The sequence below is a fragment of the Vombatus ursinus genome, unplaced genomic scaffold (assembly GCF_900497805.2).
Source record: "Vombatus ursinus unplaced genomic scaffold, bare-nosed wombat genome assembly UNPS02010769.1, whole genome shotgun sequence".
NCBI lineage: Eukaryota > Metazoa > Chordata > Mammalia > Diprotodontia > Vombatidae > Vombatus > Vombatus ursinus.
In genome coordinates this window covers 4,175,082-4,197,420 of record NW_020950547.1, presented here as the reverse complement: position 1 = coordinate 4,197,420, position 22,339 = coordinate 4,175,082, and the positions used below count along the sequence as shown (strand labels likewise).

Genomic DNA, 22,339 nt, shown 5'->3' with positions numbered 1-22,339 from the left:
TTTCTTCTTTTTTGGCCCAATTGCTTTCCATAATCATTGTACCAATTCACAACTCCACCAATGAACCTATCTTCCCATAGCCCCTCCAACATTACTTATTCCCTTTTTTTTGCCATCTTTGACAATTTATTGGATGTGAGGTGAAACCTCAGAGTTATTTGGAATTGCATTTTTCTTATCATTGGTGATTTTGAGTATTCTTTCATATGGCTGCTAATAGCTTGTGATTCTTCTTTTGAGAATTCTTTGTTCATATCCTTTTGCTACTTCTCTATTGAGGAAGAGCTTTTAGAAATATAAGAATTTATAAAAAAAATTTTTTTTAATGTTTCCTATCGTGCCTTACCCTTAATTACACCAGAGTGCCTGGCACATAGTAGAAACCTAATAAATACTTGTTGATTGATTTGATTCATCGATATCTTTGCTGCCTACTCACTGTCAATGACAAAGATTTAACCAATTCATTTGCCTGTTGCAGTCGAGTCCATTTCTTTCCGAACTGCCAATGGCAGAGACAGAAAGGCCGTCTCTCTATAAAGCAACCCTTCAGAGATTTAAAAGACCATTTTCATGAACCGCCTTCTCCAGGCCCTCCATCATTTCTTCTTGGCCCTGATACTGTAGCTCTCCCAGATTTGGGATTAGAGATAATCTAGTCTAGTCCAACGTCCCAATCTGACAGTGGAAGTCACAGAGGTAGCAAATGACAATTTGCTAGATTGAAAAACGTTAGGAGTTGAACTGAGGGCAAACGGCTTCAAATTCAGTGCTGTCTTTCCAGTTCCTCACGCTGACATCCCCCCGGCGTTGATGGAAAACGAGGATGGTGGCAAAACCTTTCATTCCAGTCTTGATCTCAGAAAGACCCCCTGGAAGCAATGGGTTTCGGCACCCTTGGCTGCAGGATAGCGGAAGGTCAGTATCCCCAGCCTATCCCTCCCAACTTACCCATATTTGGGGATAATGGTGTTTCTAAACATCCACAAAACTTTAATTTAGCTCAGCCTAAAACAGAGCAATTGTAGGGAAGGGAAGCTCGTCATGGCGTCATACATCAGCCCCACCCATCCCACGTGGGGACGCCTCCTACTCCGGCCTCCCCTCTTTAAATTGTGCGCCACGCCTCCTCTTCTCCTTCAGACCAATCAGACTCTTCCCTCCCCCTATCTCCCGGAGCATCCCCTCCCAGTGTTTTTTAGCCCAATCAGAGAGGGCTCTGCCCCTCTGGATTCCACACCTCCCCTCCAGAGGGGCGGGGGTCTGGACATGTGGCTCCGCCCCAGTCTTGAGGCGTAGGCCAATGGGAGCTGGCCGAAAGGGGCGTGGTCTAAAGTAGCCGCCCCGCCCCCGGGGTTCTCGGTTTGCTTAGGGGATAGGGGCAGCCAGGCGGGGCAGCGCGGAGCTGGGCTCCAGTGCGGGCGGGCGTTGGCACCATGGAGCGGCCCGTTGGAAAGGGTCTTGGCCCCGTGGCCGGCCCCGCTGACCAAATCCCCGAGGAGCCAACCAAGCAGGACCCTAACCCAGCGGAGCCGCCGCCACCGCCGCCGCAACAGCAGCAGCAGCAACCCGGGGCAGCGGGCGAGGCGCTGGCCGTGCTGAGCTCCTTCGGGCGGAGGCTGCTAGTGCTGGTGCCCGTGTATCTGGCTGGGGCCCTGGGGCTCAGCGTGGGCTTCGTGCTCTTCGGCCTAGCCCTCTACCTGGGCTGGCGCCGGGTCCGCGGCGAGAAGGAACGGAGCTTGCGGGCTGCGCGGCAGCTACTGGACAACGAGGAAAAGCTCACCGCGCAGACCCTCTACCTGAGCCATCGCGAGCTGCCCGCTTGGGTGAGAGAGCCCTCCGCCCCCTACCTCCTGCAGTCCCTGGCCAGTCCCCCCGGGACCACCCCCGGCCGGACTTCTGGAGACTCCCCCCCATCGTACCCCACCCCTCCCTCCTCGAGCATCGCCATCCCCAGGAGAGCAACCCAGACTTCACTCCACCCCAACAGCCCTGCCTTCCTTAACTCTTGCGGGATCCGGATCTCCGGGAATCCGCCACCGCTCCCGCCAGGATTCTCTTCTCCTCCCTCCGTCCCCTTCCACTAGACACTGCCAAGGTTCCCTAGCCCCGAAGCTGTTAACTTCTCCCGTTTTCGCTCTCCGGAGCTCTGAACGCTACTCCTACCGTCCCCCACACACACACCTTGGCACCATATATCAGGCATGCCACCTTCCCCAGACTACAGACCACCTCCCACCACCACCACCGCCGTGGGTGCCACCTCATCTGCACTCTCTGTGTGGCTCCTTCTTCCCCTCCCCCACGGGTATCTCCGTCACCTTCCCCACTGACTCTGCTCCGAGGGATTTCCCTGTCCTTCCCTTCTCCCTCCTCCTCCCCCCATACTGGGACATTTTTACCTACTTTATTGTATGGTTCCCCCACCCCAACTCTGAGGTTACAAGGACCCAGCCCCTCGGACATCGGTCATGCTCCCCTCCCTCGTTCCTCCTCAGGCATCCCTAACTCCCTGGATGGACCCTTTTTTGTACCTCACTACCTAAGCATCAGGCCCCCAGTCTGGACTGCAGTAGTGGTTGTGGTTGGCTGCAGGACGGGGGGGTGGGGGGGGAGAGAAGGAGGGGAGAAAGAGAGAGAGAGAAAGGGAGAGGGGAGAGGGATATGTGCAGATGCTGCAGTGTCTGCTGTCCACACCCTTCCCCCACCTTCTGGCTTCAGCCCCACCCTGTTCTTCAGACCCTTCGTCTGGAAAGGTCTAGAGGTATAGGTGAGGTAGGGTGGGGACCCAGAAATACTCCTTTTCTCTGCAGTGAAGGGACAGACCGGATGTAGCAGAGCTGGCCAGGAGGAACATTAGCGGGAAACAGAGCCTGAGCCCAAAACCAAGCTTGGGCCCCTCCCTTTCACACCCCCAACAGAGTTGCCTTGTCTAGAAGGGAATCAAAGCTAGCGCAGACTGAGTGCAACCAGGCTCCTGAAAGAGTGTGGCTCTGCTCTGAGGCTGGCAGTTTTGAGTTGGAGTTCTGCCCTGGAGCCCTACCCTCTGAGCCGGGACTGGTAGCTCAGTTCCTTCTCCCCACCCCCTCCTTCCAGCCCTCTTTACCAGCTCCACTGTCTCTGCCACTCCCGCATCAGATTGTGGAAACTTCTCCTTACCCCTCCCCCAGGAAAAGGGGGGCCTCGGGCCAATTCCCTTGTTATGTTTAGTTTAACCAGTTAGCCTCCCCAGGTGCTTTAGGGTTGGGAAAATGTAAATTCTAGGTATCCTTCTCATTCTCGTCTAGAGTTATAAGGAATGCTGTCCAAAGCAAAGGATTTGTCCTCCTAAAGAATGTACCATCCCTCACCCTAGCAGCTGTGGCTGCTACCTCCCACGCAAAGGAACCATTAGAAAACAAAGGGACTCCTGTGCTGCCTGAGCTTTGACTTAGTACCCCTACAAGAAATCACTACTGCCCCTGCCCCAATCGTCTGCATCTCTAGAACTGTCCTCCAGGAGTCTTTAGTAGAAGTGAAACTACATGTTCCTCTGTACCCGCCCTACTCAATAGCAACAAAAAAATGTACACTGTTAGTGGGCATCCTAGCACACAGGCATATATAAGTACTTCCTGTCCCGTGATGATACCACACTCACAAGGCATAAACCACAGACAGACCAATTTCTTCTAATTCAGGCATTCTCAACCTGGGGGTCCACGAACTTGCAAGGGGAAACATTACATCTTTATTTCAATGTACTTGATTTACTTTGTAATCCTATGTACTTTGTACATTTAAAAGCATTCCGAGAAGAGTTTCATAGGCTTCACTAAGACTGCTGCCTGAGGGGCCCATGATACAGAAAAAGATTAAGAATCCCTGATCTCAGTGGTCCAAATGTATGTTCTTCCTTTCCACCAGGTCAGCTTCCCTGATGTGGAGAAGGTTGAATGGCTGAACAAGGTGAGTTTGCACATGGGTGGACAGATCCTCTCTGACCAGTTGCTGAGACTTTGATTCTCCAGCCAACCAGAAGGGGTACTGACCCCATCACTACCAGTCCAAACTTAGTCTTATCCCCAGAGTTTTCAGGGTGGAGGTGGCTTTTGGGGGAAGTGGATTCTTAGAGGGGAGCTAATTTTGTGAGGAAGAGATAAGGTGATCCTCCCCATGACAACTCCTCTGTCATCCCAAGATTGTGGCCCAAGCCTGGCCCTTCCTGGGCCAGTATATGGAGAAGCTCTTGGCAGAAACAGTGGCCCCAGCTGTTCGGGCATCCAATACTCACCTGCAGACTTTCACATTTACTCGTGTGGAGCTAGGTGAAAAGGTGAGGTGGATGGCACAGGTCATGGGGATAGGGGAGGGTCCAATGTGGGGGTCAGTGCACAGGGGACAGGTAGAACACTACCTTATACCAAATGCATATTGCCTTCCGTCTATTCCCTTCTCAGCCTTTACGTATCCTGGGGGTCAAGGTTCACACTGGTCAGAACAAACAGCAGATCCTGCTGGACCTAAATGTCAGGTACATTCTTCCCCATCACCCCACTCCATTTTATCTATCCCTGGTTTCTCTCTTCTCTTCCTAAACTCCCCTAGCCCTTTTTAAACTTAAATTCCTAATATTATTTGTTTTCTTCTGCTTCTTCCCTTCCCTCACCCACCAGCTATGTGGGTGATGTGCAGATTGATGTGGAAGTGAAGAAATATTTCTGCAAAGCTGGAGTCAAGGGTATGCAGGTGAGTTATAGGAATATCCTCTATATTAGGGTATCTTAGCTCAAAGTTGTGAGAGGTTGTGAGAAAGTAGAGGGCTGGGGTTGGGAAAGTCCTAGTTAAGTGTGTTGGGTAGAGGCAGGGGGTGTGGTTAGGCAAACCATGATTAGGAGACTCTGGCCTTCTCTCTCTGCTCCAGCTACATGGCATCCTAAGGGTGATCCTTGAACCACTTATGGGAGACCTTCCTATCGTTGGGGCTGTTTCCATGTTCTTCATCCGCCGTCCAGTAAGGAGAAATTGGAGGGAAAGGGGTAGGGGTGGGCAGTGAGAGGAGAAGGAGACCCAGGAGAAGGATGATAGCTATGGGGAGGTGATCAGCCCTAGGACCTTCTTTCCTGCAGTATGCATGGTAAAACTAGCTGAAGAAGATTCCAGGGAAACAACATCTAGGACAGAGGTGGGGAACCTGCAGCCTTGAGGCCATATGTGGCCCTCTAGGTCCTCAAGTGGGGCCCTTTGACTGAATCCAAACTTCACAGAATTTGTCCTCTAAAACTTGGGTTCTAAATGAATGGTCTGGTGACTGTGGTCTCAAGTCTGCAGGTTCCCCACCCCTGATAGGAGAAAGGGAATTGCCAGCGATAGGGTGAAGGGGTTGGGTTTCAGGGAAGGAAAGAGTTGAACAATCAACTCAAAGTTGTACCTTAAAATATGCTATTTGTCCTACTCTTTTCATTTCAGACGTTGGACATCAACTGGACAGGGATGACCAACCTGCTAGACATCCCAGGCCTTAGGTATGAATTAACAAGTATTTATTGAGTGCTCACAAAGTGCTCAGCACTGTTATTATGGAGCTATAGTATATGCAGAGAACCATACAAAGATCAGTACCTGCTCTCGAGGAGTTTACAATCTACTTAGAGGAGACAAAATAGCATAGGCTTTGTTGATACGATCCCAAAATTGTGGAAGTCACTGAAAGTCAGGATATAGAATCCTGTAGACAAAGAATCCCCCTCTTTCTTCAAGACTCAGTTCAAGTACCACCTTCTACTGGGCCTCATTTCCTCATCTTTAAAATGAGGGCATTCGGACTAGATGGCTCCTTTAAGGTCCATTCCAGCTCTAAATGAATGGTCTGGTGACTGTGGAGGTCCCTGAACATCAGAATAAATTTAGACATTAACCTATTGATAGGAGAGCCATGTAGGAATCTAAACAAAGGAGTGACATGATGAAAGAGCTTCAGGGAAAAAAAAAAAGAGCTTCAGGAAGATTAATCTGAACAGGTTGGATAAAGGAGACCATTAACTAATTGCAAGAGTTTAAGTGTGAGACTTCCCTCCTCCCAGAAATGTGAGGGACTACAGATGTGGAATACCGTATATGCCGTCAGAAGAGATTTTGTTGATCTGTTCTTCTTATAAATGTGTGTATGGGAGGATCATATATTGAGAGATGATTGTGATGTCAAAAAAGACATCAATAAAATACTACGATAGCCTAAATGGGAGCTGATAAGGGCTTAGAGTGAGAAGGGAGGGGTGGATTTAGGAGGGAAGAATGCAGGGGTCTCCCTGATGGAATATGAGGATTAAAATCATTTGTTCTCATTGCTTTCATCACAGCAATCCTGTAAGGTAGCTAGAGTGGTATTATTTCCCTTTTACACGTCAAGAAACCAGGGCTTAGAAAGATGAATTGTCTTGCCAGTAGACGCACCCCCACAGCCAGTGTCAGACCCCAGGCTTGTGCCCTGACTCTGTGCCCCGCTGTCTTCCCTCCATCATTGTGGTATCATTAAAGAACCACGATGATTAAAATATCCTTTTTGTTTGTCTTTTTACACTTTTTTTTTTTTTTTGGTGAAGGCAATTGGGGTTAAGCGACTTGCCCAGAGTCACACAGCTTGTTTGTCTTTTTAAAAAAAATTTTCCCCATTGATAAATTTTGTTTTTTTAACTTCCATATACAACAGGAGTTCTTAGCTTAGGATCTATGAACTTATTTTTCATTATTAATATTTTGATAACATTAATTTTCAATGTAATTGTTTTCCTTTGTAATCCTATATATTTCATTTTATGCATTTAAAAACATGATTCCAAGAAGGGATTGGCAGGCTTTCCTAGACTGCCAAAGGGGCTCCAAGACACAAAAAGGTTAAGAATCCCTCTGGATCTATGCATATAAGCATTTATATGTGTGTGTGTGTGTGTGTGTGTGTGACCGTACATACACATAGATATATGTATGTATATAATATACACATGTAATATAATTCACGTGTATGTGTATTATATATACATGTAATAATAATATACATGTATGTATATAATATATGTGTATGTATATAATATACATGTGTACATCTATATCTATATAGATATGGATAAATAAATGGAAAGATTATATATATATACATTATTATATGTCTACAGATATAAGCATTAAAGTGTACCATCTTTGATTCTTGTTCATATAAGAAAAATCCTTAGCAAATACTGTCCCCATTCCGATCAGTCGCCATGTTTTGTCCATTCTACCTCCATAAGACATTTTGAGGCAGTCTCCTTCTCTCCTAGGCCAGGCCTTGATTCTCCTTTTGTTCCGGCTCTTTGTTGTAATAAATAGCATTCTCAGGGGTCTGCCTGGTTCCACTTTCATTCAGCTTTAATGCATCTCTACTCAGCTGCCAAAGTCATCTTTCTAAGACAAGGTCTGACCTTGAAAACCGATAGAGTTGAGCTTCTGTCTGGTTTCAGGTGATTGTCCTGTTACTGACCAGTGTTATCAATGCAGACTGTGAGCATTCACTTTAACAAGGAGTACCAACATTCATTCATTCAGCTAACTACTCTGTGCCCAGCACAGTGTTAGGCTCTGGGTATTCAAAAAGGAGCTCGCTTCTACCAGGGGGAAAACAGGGATACAATAACAACTGGAAGGATCAGGAAAGATGTCTTGTAAAAAGTGACATTTGAGCAGAGCCTGGAAAGGAGGCAGGGGCTCCAAGGCGTGGAAGTGAGAGCATTAGACTGTCACGGATGGGGAGCAGCAAGGAAGCCAGTCTGGCTGGACCAGGGTGGGAATACCTATTGTGTGTAAGAGGATGGTCTGTGTAATCATCCTGGGAAGCTAGATTGATGTCAGATTGTGAAGAACATTATGTGGCAGATGGAGGAGTTTGTGTTTTACTATAAAGACAATAGGGGGTCATTGGAGTTTATTGATCACAGGAGTGACATTGTCAGACCGATGCTGGAAACATCCATTAGGCAGCCGTATGAAGGATGGATTGGAGCGGATGAAAGAAGACCAAGGAAGAGTTTATTGCAACAAATCAGGAGAGAGGAAACAAAAACCTGAATGGGAGTGGTGGTGTGAGTGAAGAGGAGATAGATTCAAGATTGGGGCATTTTCTATTGTTGAGGCTCAGGGGCAGGGCCCTGGAAGTCAGAGATTGAGGAAGAGGGAAGGGCCCAGGATGATTCTAGGCTGGATCATTGGCCATCATGTTTACTGTTTGTTTTGTTGCTGTTTGAGAGAGAACCAGCCTTAAAGCAAGGAAGACCTGAGTTCAAATCCTTCCTCTGACTCACACCACCTGGTGGGGCTGCTTGCCCAGTTTACCTTTTCAGTCTCTAGGTAGCTGTCTCAGAGTGTAAGTTGCAGAGAAAGGCTTGACCTGCATTGGGAGTTCCCTCACCTGAGAGTTTCTTTTACCAGTGAAATCACAGGTCTGTCCCTATCCCTCTTCCTAGCCTTAATTTGACTAAAATTTCTAGGCTGAGGGACTGAGGTGAAAGGTGATTTCATACATGGACAGAAATGGAGAAGTAAGAAGGAGGATCAATTTTGGGGGGAAGGGAGAACATTTAATTTAGTTTTAGATACATTAAGTTCAAAGTAACATTCAAGTGAAAATATCTACCTGTCATTTGGAGGTCTGAAACCTAGAATGCACTCCCTCTTCACCTGCTTCTTAGAATCCTTCAAAATTTATCTCAGAAGCCACTTTCTTCATAAGGTCTTTCCTTGTTCTCCACTCACTCCCACCCTCTCCAGGGGTGGGGGAGCCTTTGGCCTGGAGGCCACATGTGGCCCTCTAGGTCCTCAAGTGAGGCCCTTGAAGTTTGGATTCTGTCAAAAGGCCGAACTTGGGGACCTAGAAAGCCACATGTGGCCTTGAGGCCGCATGTTCCCCACCCCTATTAGTGCCTTCCCCTGAATTAACTTACATGTATACATGTTGTCTTCTCCCTGTATGTAGAGTACTGGGGGTGCAGGGGTGGAGGAAAAGCAGACAGAGACAGCTTTTTTAAATTGTTAGAAAAAATCTATATCCCCATCACCTTGCACTTTAATGCTTGTTGATTGATTAAATATTGAGAGATTTCAGGGCCAGAGATGGAATCAGGGTCATTGATATAGACCAAGGATTCTTAAGCCTTTTTGGACACAACCTGGTGAAATCTATGGACCCCTTTTCAGAATAATATAAATAAAATATATTGGATTACAAAGGAAACCGGTTATATTGGAATATAGTTATCAACATTAAAAAGAAGAACAAATTCGTAGACCCGAAGTTAAATACCTCTAAATATCATCAAGGCAAAAATTGAGATCATAAGAGTAGGGTGACTGGATTGCTTCAAGGGAGAGAGAAGAGAAGGTTTGGAACAGAACCTTGGAAAAAAACCTGTAGTTAGGGAGCTAGAGGAGGAGAGGAACCAGTAAAGGAGTGTCCTGTCCATGCAAGATGTGACTCGAGAAAACAAGGTGAGGGCCAAGAGATGTAACTGTGAGGAGGTGCCTTATGACCCGGGAAGAGTTCCATTTCAAATATGTTTCTTTAAGAGATCAGAGAGAAAACCCTAGGAGAAGCATGGGGTTCAGGAGGACGGGTTTGGGCCAAAAGCTTCCTTTCCTCTCCAGGTGAGGGGCGATGCTGCCGGGGGGGGGGGGGGGGGGGGGGGGGGGGGGGGGGATGCCAGAGAGCGGGAAGGAGACCAAGACAGGTGCTGTGCCCATCTCTCCTCTCTGTTCCTTCCTCAGCTCTCTGTCTGACACAGTGATTATGGACTCTATTGCTGCTTTCCTCGTCCTGCCTAACCGTCTATTGGTGCCTCTTGTGCCAGACTTGCAGGATGTGGCCCAACTCCGTTCTCCACTGCCTCGGGTATGTTCCTTCCCTTCCCTACCCACACCCCCTGCCCCGGGGGGATCCTGTCTCCAGAAGGCTCTCCTGTGAGCCCTGAGACACTTCATCTTAGACCCTCCTCTCCCTTGCAGGGTATTGTACGGATTCACCTGCTTGCTGCCCGGGCACTGAGCTCCAAGGATACCTATGTGCCAGGTTTGATAAAAGGCAAATCAGACCCATACGCCATAGTGCGTGTGGGGACCCAGGTGTTCTGCAGCCGTGTCATTAACGAAGACCTAAACCCTCAGTGGGGAGAGACCTATGAGGTAGGAAGGCTGGGGAAGTGGGTCCGGGGTTAGAGGGATGAGGAGAACCTGGAAAATTGGCGTGGTGGTCGTAGAAGAAAAGCTCGGGAGGAAAGCTTAGTTAGGGGGTAGTTTGAGAAGGTCCCTGGCCACTCAGAAAACACCTGCTGAAGACAATGCTCCCCTCTTCCCCTCCTCAGGTGATGGTACATGAAGTCCCAGGACAGGAGATAGAAGTAGAAGTATTTGACAAGGATCCCGACAAAGATGACTTTCTGGGCAGGTGAGACCATGGCGGAGTCCCCAGTGGACTCTTGAAACGGATGTCCTGGGCTCAGTGGCATTCATTGCTTCCCTTCCTGCCTCGTTCCCATGCCAAACCTATCACATCTTCCCAGGGGCAAAGGAAAGGGACTTGGGGGGTGGGGTTTGCTAACTTTCCCAAATAATAATGGCATTTCCCCCCTCCTCCCCTCCCTCCTTCAGACTGAAGCTGGACTTGGGGAAGGTGTTAGAGGCTCAAGTGTTGGATAACGTGAGTGAGGAGGGCTATGTGGGAAGCATTGGGGTTGTGGGTCTCATCCAATGAGCTTTGGAAGATAAAAACAAATGGTTGGTTAATTTAAGGAGGTGAATGTCTGGGCATCTGACCCCATCCCCTCCTCAGCATCTCCTACGTCTCCTCTGACCCCTAGTGGTTCCCCTTACAAGGAGGACAGGGCCAAGTCCACCTACGGCTGGAGTGGCTGTCATTGTTACCAGATGCTAACAAGCTAGAACAGGTAATGGCTGGAAGTAGGGGATGGGTGCCTGAAAGGGAAGGAGCTTGTAGCTAAGAGATTTGAATTCTACTGTTGCAATTTTTCCTCCTAGGTACTGCAATGGAATAGAGGTGTTTCTTCCCGACCAGAACCCCCCTCAGCTGCCATCTTGGTTGTCTACTTGGACAGAGCCCAGGATCTGCCTGTGAGTTTGGTGATTGATTGGGGTAGGCAGGAGACCTGGAGCTATAACAGATGTTGTGTGTGGCAGGAGAGAGATGGGGTAAAGATTCTAGCACTGACTTTTTCCTGTTCCCAATAGTTCAGCCAAGGGAAAGACTGCTGGTTATATAGAGTCTTTTGCTCTGTCCCTAGCTAGTTCTAACCTGCTTGTGCTAGAAGCTGTTCTTTCAGCATAGAAAGGGAGGGGAGCTAGGACATACATCACTGAGATTTCCTGTACCCCACCCCCAGACTAACTCCCTTACCCCCTCCTCCCTCCTGATTGAAAAAAAAAAAAAAGGAAAGGCAGCTCTCTGGTCTTTGCTTTTCCTCCTCCCCAGCTGAAGAAAGGGAACAAGGAACCCAACCCAATGGTGCAGCTGTCCGTGCAAGATGTGACTCGAGAAAGCAAGGTGAGGACCAAGAGGAGGTGCCTTATGACCCAGGAAGAGTTCCATTTCAAACATGTTTCTTTAAAAAAAAAAAGGATTTTATTAATTTTTTTTTCTAAAAAGGGGAAGTAGACTCCATCCTATTTAATCACCTTTATAACCAGTAACCTCTGCTGCAGTCAAGCCAGTCTCTTTGAAGAATTATTTTTAAAAAGAGGGAAAGAAATATTCAGCAAAACTGATCATTTATAAAAATCTGTCATTCTATGCAATTTTCCATACCTGTGGACGGCCCCATCCCCACCCCAATCTCTGAAAGGTGTGTGTAGGGGTGTGGGTGGGGGCAGGGCAGCAGCATCTTCTCCAAGTTCCTCTTTGGGGCCAAGCTTGCTCTTTGCCATTTCAAATCCTCTTCTAAACTGCTTCCTGGTGGCAGGTACAGGGACCTTTGGGTGAAGACTAATGTAAACACTCCCTCCTACCCCTCCCCTCCCAGGCTACCTATAACACCAACTCCCCAGTGTGGGAAGAAGCCTTCCGATTCTTCCTGCAGGACCCGAGAAGCCAGGAGCTGGACGTGCAGGTGAGACTGCAGCCCTCCCTCCTGGAAGGAGAGTTACCAAGGGCTTGCTCTGGGCACTATGGGAAATTCAAAGGAAAGTGAGGCCCTGGCCTTCGGGTAGCCGGAAAATGAGAAAGATGAGCCATGTCCACAAATAACTCTGCTGAAAAATAGCGAGTGTACTGGAGAGATACAGACAAGATACTATGAAAGGTCATACCACTCACACCCTTAGTCTCCATATTATTTTTTATTCATAGCAGGGTCTTTCTTGGGCTTGCTTAATGGCTTTTTCTTCATTTAAATTTCCTTGTGTGGATTTCTAGCAGTTTTCTTGTTAGCATTTCTCTCTCTCTCTCTCTTTTTTGAGGATTGTGAAGAAACTCTCCCTTAAATAAATTGGGTATTTGAGTGCCCATAGCACTTCTCAGCAACAAATTAGATGCCTTGGGGAAATACAAGGAAAATTGGAGACCACAAGCTTTAACCTCAGGAAGCTTAGCTTTAGGCAGATAAAACAATTTAAGGACAATGAAGTGGTAAACTGTAGGGCTTAGACTTTATTTTTTTTTTGTTTTTTTGTTTTTGTTTTTTTTGGGGGGGGGTTAGGCAATTGGGGTTAAGTGACTTGCCCAGGGTTACACAGCTAGTAAGTGTCAAGTGTTTGGTCTGAGGCCAGATTTGAACTCAGGTCCTCCTGACTTCAGGGCGAGTGCTCTATCCACTGCACCACCTAGCTGCCCCAGGGCTTAGACTTTAAAGAGCTACAGGAGGTCAAAGGAGGAAGGGGAAGGGTGATGTGTGGTCCCCTCAGGCTTCCTGCAGGAGAGGGTGCTGGAACTGGGCTCTGAAAGCAGGATAGGATTTGGAGAGGCAGAGAAGGAGGAGATGCCATGGAGATGGCAATGAGTTAGGTGGTGTGGTCAACCTCAAATAGAAAGGGATCTCAGCCTGCTGCTGCCTGTTGACTTAGAAAACCACAAATTATCGTTATCTAGGTTGTATGGTATTTTTATTTGTTAAATATTTCCCAATTATACATTAGATTTTCTATTATTATATAAAATATATAATATTTTGATATGGTGTTATATTTTGATCTGGTTAGGGATGCACTTGGAAGTCCAGAAAGCCAGACCACTCAGAGAATGATAGAGAGAAATAAGGGTGATTAAGTAGAGTGGGACCAGAGTATGATCTCACTTCATCTCTTCCTAATTTTTTTCTTATTCTGGGGCTCCTCCCTTGGTATTTCCCCACAGGTGAAGGATGACTCCAGGGCCTTGACTCTAGGAGCACTGACCCTGCCCCTGGCCCGTCTGCTCGCTGCTCCTGACCTCACCTTAGATCAGTGGTTCCAGCTTGCTAGTTCTGGCCCGACCTCCCGACTCTACATGAAACTGGTTCTGAGGGTACGGAGGCGTGGGAGGGTTGGACCTGGGGGTGGGGGGAGTGGTTTGCTGCTTAATGAATGCTTGTCTGATGGGTGGGAGTGGGACTCTGAGACCACCACCCCCTGCTGGCTGAGTTGACGTTGTAACATCATCATCCTTTGCAGATTCTGTACTTGGACACATCGGACCTGTACTTCCCCACCACGCCAAGCTCTTCTGGTCTCCTGGATATGGCCAGTGAGAGCATCCAGATGGGCAGCAGTGTTGACATCCCACCCCGACCAAGCCATTGTACTCCAGATGGCCACTTTGGCACTGAGGTGAGTGAGAATCCTGATCAGGGACCAGGTGGTGATGCTGGGTCATGAATGAATCATAGATTTCAAGTCAGGAGATATCTTAGTGGAATCCCATCATGGACTCTAACCCTTGCATTTTACAGATGAGACTTGCCTATTAGGTTAAGTGACTTAATTATTAATTCTTTTTTGGGGGGGGGAGACAATTAGGGAATGACTTGCCCAAGGTCACACAGCTAAGATTGGAATTCAGATCCTCCCAACTCCAGGGTGTGTGCTCTATCCACTGGACCACCTGCCTAGGCTATTAAGTCTTTTTTTTTTTTTTTTTGGCTAGGAAATGGGTTTTTGCCCAGGATCACACAGCTAGTAAGTGTCAAGTGTCTGATACCAGATTTAAACTTAGGTCCTCCTGACTCCAGAGTTGGTACTCTATCCACTGCACCACCTAGCTGCCCCCTATTAAGTCTTCAAGGTGGGATTTGAACCCAGGACCTCCTGATTCTGATGTACTAGATTCCATTTGTGTAGCTGTCCTGACATTTGTTCATGGGCTCATTTGCCCTTCCTAAACGGCCCAGAGCTTTTGCAGGACTAGCTGTGGGGTACATCTGTTTCTTTCCCTGCAGAGCGTGCTCCGAATCCACGTATTGGAAGCCCGGGATTTGATTGCCAAAGACAGATTCCTGGGAGGGCTGGTGAAAGGCAAGTCAGATCCCTACGTCAAGCTGCGAGTGGCTGGGAAAAGCTTCCGGAGCCGGGTGGTCCGTGAGGAGCTCAACCCACGCTGGAATGAGGTCTTCGAGGTCAGGATTCCAGATGCTCAAATCCCAGACCCGCCCGCTTCTCGTTCCCACCCTCCAACTCCAAGGAAATATTCAGAATCAAGGGGTGAGGGCGTTTTCACTCAGTCCTTTGGGTTCTCTCCCCATAGGTGATTGTCACGGCGATTCCCGGGCAGGAGTTGGAGATGGATGTCTTTGACAAGGACCTAGACAAGGATGACTTCTTGGGCAGGTGAAGGGATGGCTGGAGAGCCGGGGTGGGGGGGTGCCCGGTGGTCAAGTTAGCCCTGCCTCTGAGGTTAAAAAAGACCTGGAGCTCTGCTCTACCTGTCTCTTCCTCCTGTCTCTCTCCAGATGTAAAGTCAGTCTCACCAGGGTCCTCAGCAGTGGTTTCATCGACGAGGTGAGCTCTGTCAATCAGTAAATATTTATTAAGCTCCTACTACGTGCCAGGCACTATGCTAAGTGCTGGGATTGCAAAAAGAGGCAGAAGACAGTCCCAATCCTCCAGGAACTCGCACTGTAATGGGGAGATAACATGCAAACAGGTATATGCGAAGCAAGACAGACGCAGGGTAAATAGGAAGTAATTAACAGAGGGGAGGCACTGGGATGAAGAGGTATTAGGGAAGGCTTCCTATAGAAGGTGGCTTTTTGGTCAGGACTTAAAGGAGGCCAGAGAAATTAGTAGGTGGAGCCTGGAGGGGAGAGTGTTTCAGGCATGGGGGACAGCCAGAGAGAATGCCCCAAGGAGTGTCTCGTTCCTGGAAAAGCCAGGAGGCCAAGTGTCACTGGAATGAAGAGTACATCTTGGGGAGTGAAGCAAAGCAGCTACTGGGCTCAGTGGATAGAGGACGGGCCCTGGAGTCAGGAGGACCTGAGTTCAAATCTAGCTTCAGACATTTACTAGCTGTATGACCCTGGGCAAGTCATTTAACCCCAATTGCACCCCCCCCAAAAAAAAGAAGCTGAAGAAGAGAACTGGAAAGGTAGGAAGGGGCCAAGTTACGGAGGGCTTTGAATGCCAGAGAGTTTTGTATTTGAGCCTAGGGGTAATAGGGAGCCGCCGGAGTTTATTGAGTAAGGGAGTGACATGATCCCACCTGAGCTTTAGGAAAATAATTTTAGTGGCTAAATGGAGATTAGAGACTTGAAGCAGGCCATTGCAGCAGTCCAGGTGGGAGGTGATGAGGGCCTACACTAGAAGGGTGGCAGTGTCAGAGGAGGGAAGGGGGGGTGCATTTGAGAGATGCCGCAAAGGTGAAATCGACAGGTTTTGGCAGCAGTTTGGTTATGGGCAGGGCTGAGAGATAGTCAGGAATCCAGGATGGCTCCTAGGTTGTGAGCCTGAGGGATGGGAGGTTGGTGTTGTTGCCCTCTACTGTAATAAGGAAGGAGGAGGCGGGGAGGGTTTAGGGGGAAAGATCATAAGTTCCATTTTGGACATAGTGAATTTAAGATATCTACTGGACAGCCAATTCAGAATGTCTGAAAAGCAGTTGGAGATGTGAGACTGGAGGTCAACAGAGAGATGGTAGACTGGAGAATCATCAGCATACGGATGCTAATTGAATTCGTGGGAGCTGATGAGATCACCAAGTGAATAACATTGAGGGAGAAGAGAAGAGGGCCCAGGACCTAACCCTGTGGACCACCTCTGATAAGAGGGCATGACCTGGATGAGGATCTAGCAAAGGAGATGTGGAAGGAGTGGTCAGATAGGTAGGAGGAGAACCAGGGGAAAAGGGTGTCCCAAAAACCTAGAAAGAAGAGAGTATGAAGGAGGAGAAAAGGCAATTGGATTTGGCAACCGGGAGATTAGTGACTTTGGACATAAGAATTTCAGGAGAATAAGGTCAGAAGCTGGATTGAAATGGGTCAAGAAGAGAATGAGAGGAGAGAAAATGGAGGCCCCCATTGCAGATGTGGGGATGGCCTTTTCAGGAGTTTAGCTACAAAGGGCAAAAGAGATATAGGAGGAGAAGTAGTGGGCATGGGAAGATCCAAGGAGTATTTCTGATTCCTGTTAGTGCAAACTATAGCTCTCCCAGAGCCCTAACTCCTGCCTCATTTCCCAGTGGCTGCCCCTGGAGGACGTGCCATCAGGCCGCCTGCACCTGCGCCTGGAACGGCTGACCCCCCGGCCCACTGCCACAGAGCTGGAGGAGGTAAACAAAGAGCCGGGACAGGGGGAGGGCCTCACCCAAGGAAGATTGCCCGGGTTCCATTCTTCAGGACCAAGGCTTTCTCAACCGCTTTCCCCTCCCAGGTGCTGCAGGTGAATAGTCTCATCCAAACACAGAAGAGCGCAGAGCTGGCAGCTGCCCTCCTCTCCGTGTACCTAGAGCGGGCTGAAGACCTTCCGGTGAGAGATGCCCCTCCCTCCCTTCCTGGCCCCAGCCTTCCACACTCCTCAGCTCCGAAGCCACAAGGTGTTGGTGGAGTGCTGGGCCTGTGAGCCACGGTGGCTTCCTCTGAGGTGGGACAGGGCTGGGGAGGTCTGTCCTTCTGACTTAATGCCCTGTTTCCCTCCCAGCTCCGTAAGGGCACCAAGCCCCCTAGCCCATATGCCAGCCTCACTGTAGGGGACGCCTCTTACAAGACCAAGGTAATGGGCTGCGGTGAAGGGGTGAAGGGCACATGAGTCTTTCTCCCTACTGATGAAGATCCCATTGTCTCCTCCAGACTTGCCCTCAAACTCCAGCCCCGATATGGGATGAGAGTTTCTCCTTCCTCATCAGAAAGCCAAACATTGAGAGCTTGGAACTTCAGGTACTATTCCCTCTTCTTAGTTCTCTGACTCCCTCTCTTTGCTCCCAAAAGGGAGGGAGTTGCCGGGGGATTGGGGAAGAAGCCATCACCACCTCTAGTTTCTACCAACTCTTTCAATCCAGAAAGTCAGAGGTGACTCACCCATCACACCTTCCTGTGTCTAGCGTCCAACTCCATGACCTTTACTCCCTGGCTCTCTAGGTACGGGGAGAAGGGACCGGGACCCTGGGCTCAGTCTCCTTGCAGCTCTCCGAGCTCCTCGTTGCTGACCAGTTGTGCCTGGATCAGTGGTTTCCACTCAGCAATGGGCAGGGGCAGGTGCTACTCAGAGCACAGCTTGGGGTAAGTACCTGGTTTTTTTGGTTTTGTTTTTTGTTTTTTTGGAGGGCAGGGAATAAGAAAGGGAGCCAGGAAGTAGGAAAGATGAACTGGAAAATACAGCGAGATCAGGGTAGCCCAGCTGGGAAGGAATGGCTTGGCTGTCCAGCCTAGCTAACAACTTTCTGCTCCCCACCCCAGATTCTTGTGTCCCAGCACTCAGGGGTGGAAGCTCATAGTCACAGTCCTTCTCCCCTGAGTGAGGAGACAGAGCCATGGGGGATGCCGCCTCTCGTCACCTCCTCAGCCCCTGAACTCCGACAACGCCTGCCACACAGTGAGAGGTACGGGGTTGAAACCCCAGATGGGGGTGTGTGTTTAGGGGAGTGGTATGAAGGTGGGGTCCTGGCCCCTTTCTTTCCTCCCATGGATCTCGTTCTCTCTCCATATCTCAACACAGCCCATCTGAAGCCCCAGCTGGGCCTCTAGGCCAAGTGAAGCTGACTGTTTGGTATTACAGCGAGGAGCGCAAGCTGGTCAGCATTGTCCACAGCTGTCGGTGAGCCCCCAGTCCTCCCACCCCCCACTTTCATGCTCTGGGCTTCCCTGCCACCTCTCCTCAAGTCTCTTCCTTTTACCCTCTTTCATGTAGGGGCTTGCGGCAAAGTAGCCGGGATCTCCCTGACCCCTATGTGTCGCTGCTATTGCTACCGGACAAGAACCGGGGCTCCAAGAGAAAGACCTCCCAAAAGAAGAGAACTCTGAACCCTGAATTCAGCGAGAGGTTAGAAGGCATTGTGCTGGGATGCTGGCAGATGCGGGATGAAGGAGGGACCCTGCTGTCTCTACTGATTCCTTCCCCCACTTTTGTCCCTGCTCAGGTTTGAGTGGGAATTGCCCCTGGATGAAGCCCTCCGACGGAAGCTGGATGTCTCTGTGAAGTCCAATACCTCCTTTATGTCAAGGGATCGTGAACTGCTGGGGAAGGTGAGACAGCTGGGGTGGGCTAGGCAGGGGGAGGAGCATATAGGGAATGCCTTAGAGGTCCCAGGGTCCCTGGGTCCCCTGTCACCAAAAGAGGGGAGAGTGGTAAAGGATCCTGTCCCCCAACAGGTGCAGCTTGACCTATCAGAGATGGATCTGTCCCAGGGTGCTGCTCAGTGGTAAGTCTGGGTGTGAGTGGCTTCATGTGGTATTAGCCAGCAACCTAGTTTACCTCCAGATATGTGGTGGCTTATGAACCCAGGTAGAGAGACAGACTATGACTTCTCCTTGGATGGGAAATCTTGGTTGGATGAAGTTTAGAGAACCTTATAGTTGAGCTGGAAAATATGTCTGTAAGGATACAACATCCCACTACAGGGAAGTGGGAAAAGTGGTGAAGTCAGAAGATGGGGTTCACGTCTCCAACTCTCGCACCTTTGCTAGTTCTATGACCCTAAGAAAATCACTCTCTCAGAGCCCTTTTCCTTATTTGTAAAAGGGGGACCCTTCTAACACTCGGGTTCTGTGATTCTCAGACACTATTTACACTATCTACTTCATGGCCTCATTTTTCTTTAAAGCATGAATGATATAATTACAAATAAAGAAAAAAATAGGTAGGGATAGCTAGGTGGCACAGTGGATAGTGCACTGACTCTGGAGTTAGGAGGACCTGAGTTAAAATCTAGACTCAAACACTTACTAGTTGTGTGACCTTGGGCAAGTCACTTAACCCCCAATTGCCTCAAAAAAACAATAGGACTGATATCAAAGCTCAGAAAATAAAAATCCACCATCTAGTCTGTCACCTGTAGCACCATTCAGAGAAGGGATTTATGCTCCCCCTCAGAGAGAGTGGAAGCTGCTTATGAGATTGCGTATCCCTAACACCCAGCATACAGTAGGAGATTAATAAAGTAAACCCAAAGTGCTGTACCAATGTGGATAGTTGCTGCCATTATCCTTGGGAACACAGAAACTCATCCCTTTCCTTGCTCTTTCAGGTATGACCTCGGGGAGGACAAGGATAGGAACAGCTCCTAGGAGCCAGGAGCTCCCCAAGCCAAGACTGTACCCCTGATCCTTGCCTGACTCACTGCATCACCACCTCAATGTGAAGAGCCTAAAGCTGGGGGCTGAGGCTGAGCCCCCAAGACCCTTCCCCATTTTCCCCCATTAGGCCCAGGCTGAGGGCCATTGCCTGACCAAAGAGAAGGACCACACTTTTCTCCCCGACACCTCCCCCTCTGCACGGCCTGCCCTCCTTTTGGGCTCTTGGGGCAGGTGCTTGAGCTGGCTGCTCCCTGCCCCACCCCCCCACCCAACCCCACCCCTGCCCTGCCATGCACTGTTGTCCCTCTCCACGTCCACCTCCTTCCCTCCCCAGGGACCTCTGTACCTGTGCCTGGCCATTGGCAACACAAGCCAAGGCATTAGCTTATGCCAAATTCTGCTTTTTTTAAAAAGACCTCTGTTTTTATTTAGCCGGCTTGTCGCTCCCTTCCCTGCACTTGGTGGGGAGGGGGTGGGGAGGCAGCAGGCCTGCGAGTCCTGATCGGCTCCCCCCTAGGACTGTTGCATGTGGGGGCCTGACACCGCCTGGCCCTCTTTGTCCTCCCACCGTCCGGCCTTTTGGGGTGCTGGGGCCAATCCCTTTGTGACGGCTGAGGAATCGGGGACGCTTGGAGTCTGCCCAAGTCCCTGAGCGTCAATCTTGAGGCCTCTAGCAGGTGAGGTACCCACTGAGGGCCTCGCTGGTCTTGCCGTCCACACTCTGGTGTTTTGTTTTTGTTAAAGTGCCTGAGCTATTGACTCAACGACCAGATCGGCTTCTGGTCCTTTTTTTGTTTGCATCAACTCTGCTTGTCTACTGTATCTTATATTAAATACCAATAATATCATACATGGCATGGGCCTTTTTCTTAAGGGCAAGGGTGGGGATAGTGAGGCCTGTTTCCTCAGTGATGTACGGGGAGGGAAATGGAATTAGAAAGCCCAAGCCAGCACAGCAAAAGCAATTTCTGAATTTAAATGAATAACATACATCTCTTCTCCCCATTCCTAGTATCAAAACTCCTTTTTTTTTTTTAGTGTATGGTAAGTTCTGGATCAAACCAGTTTCAAAGCACCTAGTCTAAGCGGGACCCGATTGGAAGGATCTTAGATTTAAAGCTTGCAGGAACCTAAATTGGACCTAGTCTGGTCCAACCCTCTCATTTCACAGATGATAAAACTAAGTCTCTGGGAAATTAGTGACTTGTCCAAGGTCATATAGAGTCAGGGTTCCAGCCCAGGTCTTCTAACTCCCAATCCACATGACCCTCTAATGCTGCAGACCCTCTATAGCACTGGATGCAGACACCTGGGTGAACCAGCAGCTGCTACAGCTGATAACCCTCCACAACTTATTATTCCCTTGTCTTGAATGTGTCCAGGGCAGGGATTCCAAGTTAAGCCTGCCTCCCTGTTAACCAGCGCATCTCGGCCATGTTCATTTTTTTTCTTTTAGGCAATTGGGGTTAAGTGACTTGCCCAGGGTCACATAGCTAGTAAGTGTCAAGTGTTTGGTCTGAGGCCGGATTTGAACTCAGGTACTCCTGACTTCAGGGCTGGTGCTCTATCCACTGCACCACCTAGCTGCCCCATGGCCATGTTCAGAAAGGCAACTTGATTAAGCCATTCTCTGAAACTTGGCCCAAACTTGCCTCTCCTGGGGATTTCTTTCTAAAATTCATGGTTAGAACAGCTCTTTTGTATGTGAGCTCAGAGGAGGAAGAGATATGATCAAAACATCAGGAAAAACATGCTGGGCCTCTGGCCTGGAGACCCTTTGAAGCCGACTTCAGAGAAGACATTATGGGTTCTGTCCAAATGGGCTTTGGTACCAAGTGTCAGAAGCCCGAGAGTGTGCTCCAGGCACCATTGGCCTGACTCATAATGTCATTGTTTACATTCTTAGCAACGGACTAGCGTTCTTTCCTGGAGGGATGAATTCTGGGAGAGCAGAGCTTCCCTGGCTGGGGGAAATGTAACAACTACCACCAGGCTTGTTTCAAGCGGCTGTGAGAACAGGGGCTGTGGTCCAGGGAGAAGCAGCACTGGCTTTGCAGTCCAAGGATGCGGGTTCAAGTCTCACTTCTGTTGCTTACTGTGAACCTGGGCAAGTTGATGGGCCTCAGTTTCCCTCTCTCTAAGGCAAAGTGATTAGACTAGTGGCCTCCATGTTCCAACCTCTAGATCTGTGACTCTCTCCTATGAGAACATAAGCCTTGTTCAACAGAAAGACCTCCCAATACTGTTTAGCTTGAAAAGTGTTCACTGTTTTGTTTCCTCTTTCTGGTGGTTCTAATTCTTACTTACAACATCATTAGTGTGAAAATGTTTAATGGGAATGTATATGTATAGCCTATATCAGATTGCGCGTTATCTTCGGGAGGGAGGGAGAGAAAAATTTAAAACTCAAAAGCTTATGGAAGTGATTGTTGATAAATCAAAATTAATTAATTAATTTTAAAAAAGCATTCACTGTTCCAACCCCGCCCAATGCCCATCCTACCGCATTGATTTCCTTCTTCATAATGCAGAGACTCAACATACTTAACCATAGTACCAGAAAAATATACACACACATATGTGTATGTGTACATACACATTTGTATAGCTACTATACACGTGTGTACATGCGT

General features: G+C 48.8%; 1 protein-coding gene across 1 annotated transcript; it reads left to right on the top strand.

Annotated features, from left to right (window-relative positions):
• The first annotated feature begins 1,386 nt into the window (after nt 1-1,386).
• On the top strand, nt 1,387-20,556 carry ESYT1 (extended synaptotagmin 1). Its single transcript, XM_027855020.1, has 31 exons — nt 1,387-1,826; nt 3,907-3,948; nt 4,181-4,315; nt 4,440-4,513; nt 4,656-4,728; nt 4,904-4,993; nt 5,449-5,504; nt 9,772-9,895; nt 10,009-10,185; nt 10,365-10,447; nt 10,651-10,699; nt 10,860-10,946; nt 11,038-11,130; nt 11,489-11,560; nt 12,036-12,122; nt 13,364-13,513; nt 13,660-13,815; nt 14,424-14,600; nt 14,729-14,811; nt 14,934-14,982; nt 16,658-16,747; nt 16,849-16,944; nt 17,116-17,187; nt 17,265-17,351; nt 17,553-17,693; nt 17,871-18,013; nt 18,130-18,228; nt 18,322-18,453; nt 18,551-18,656; nt 18,783-18,832; nt 19,658-20,556. The coding sequence occupies exons 1-31, from the start codon at nt 1,437-1,439 to the stop codon at nt 19,695-19,697; spliced, it is 3,303 nt and encodes a 1,100-aa protein (XP_027710821.1). The 5' UTR covers nt 1,387-1,436; the 3' UTR covers nt 19,698-20,556.
• The last annotated feature ends 1,783 nt before the right edge of the window (nt 20,557-22,339 follow it).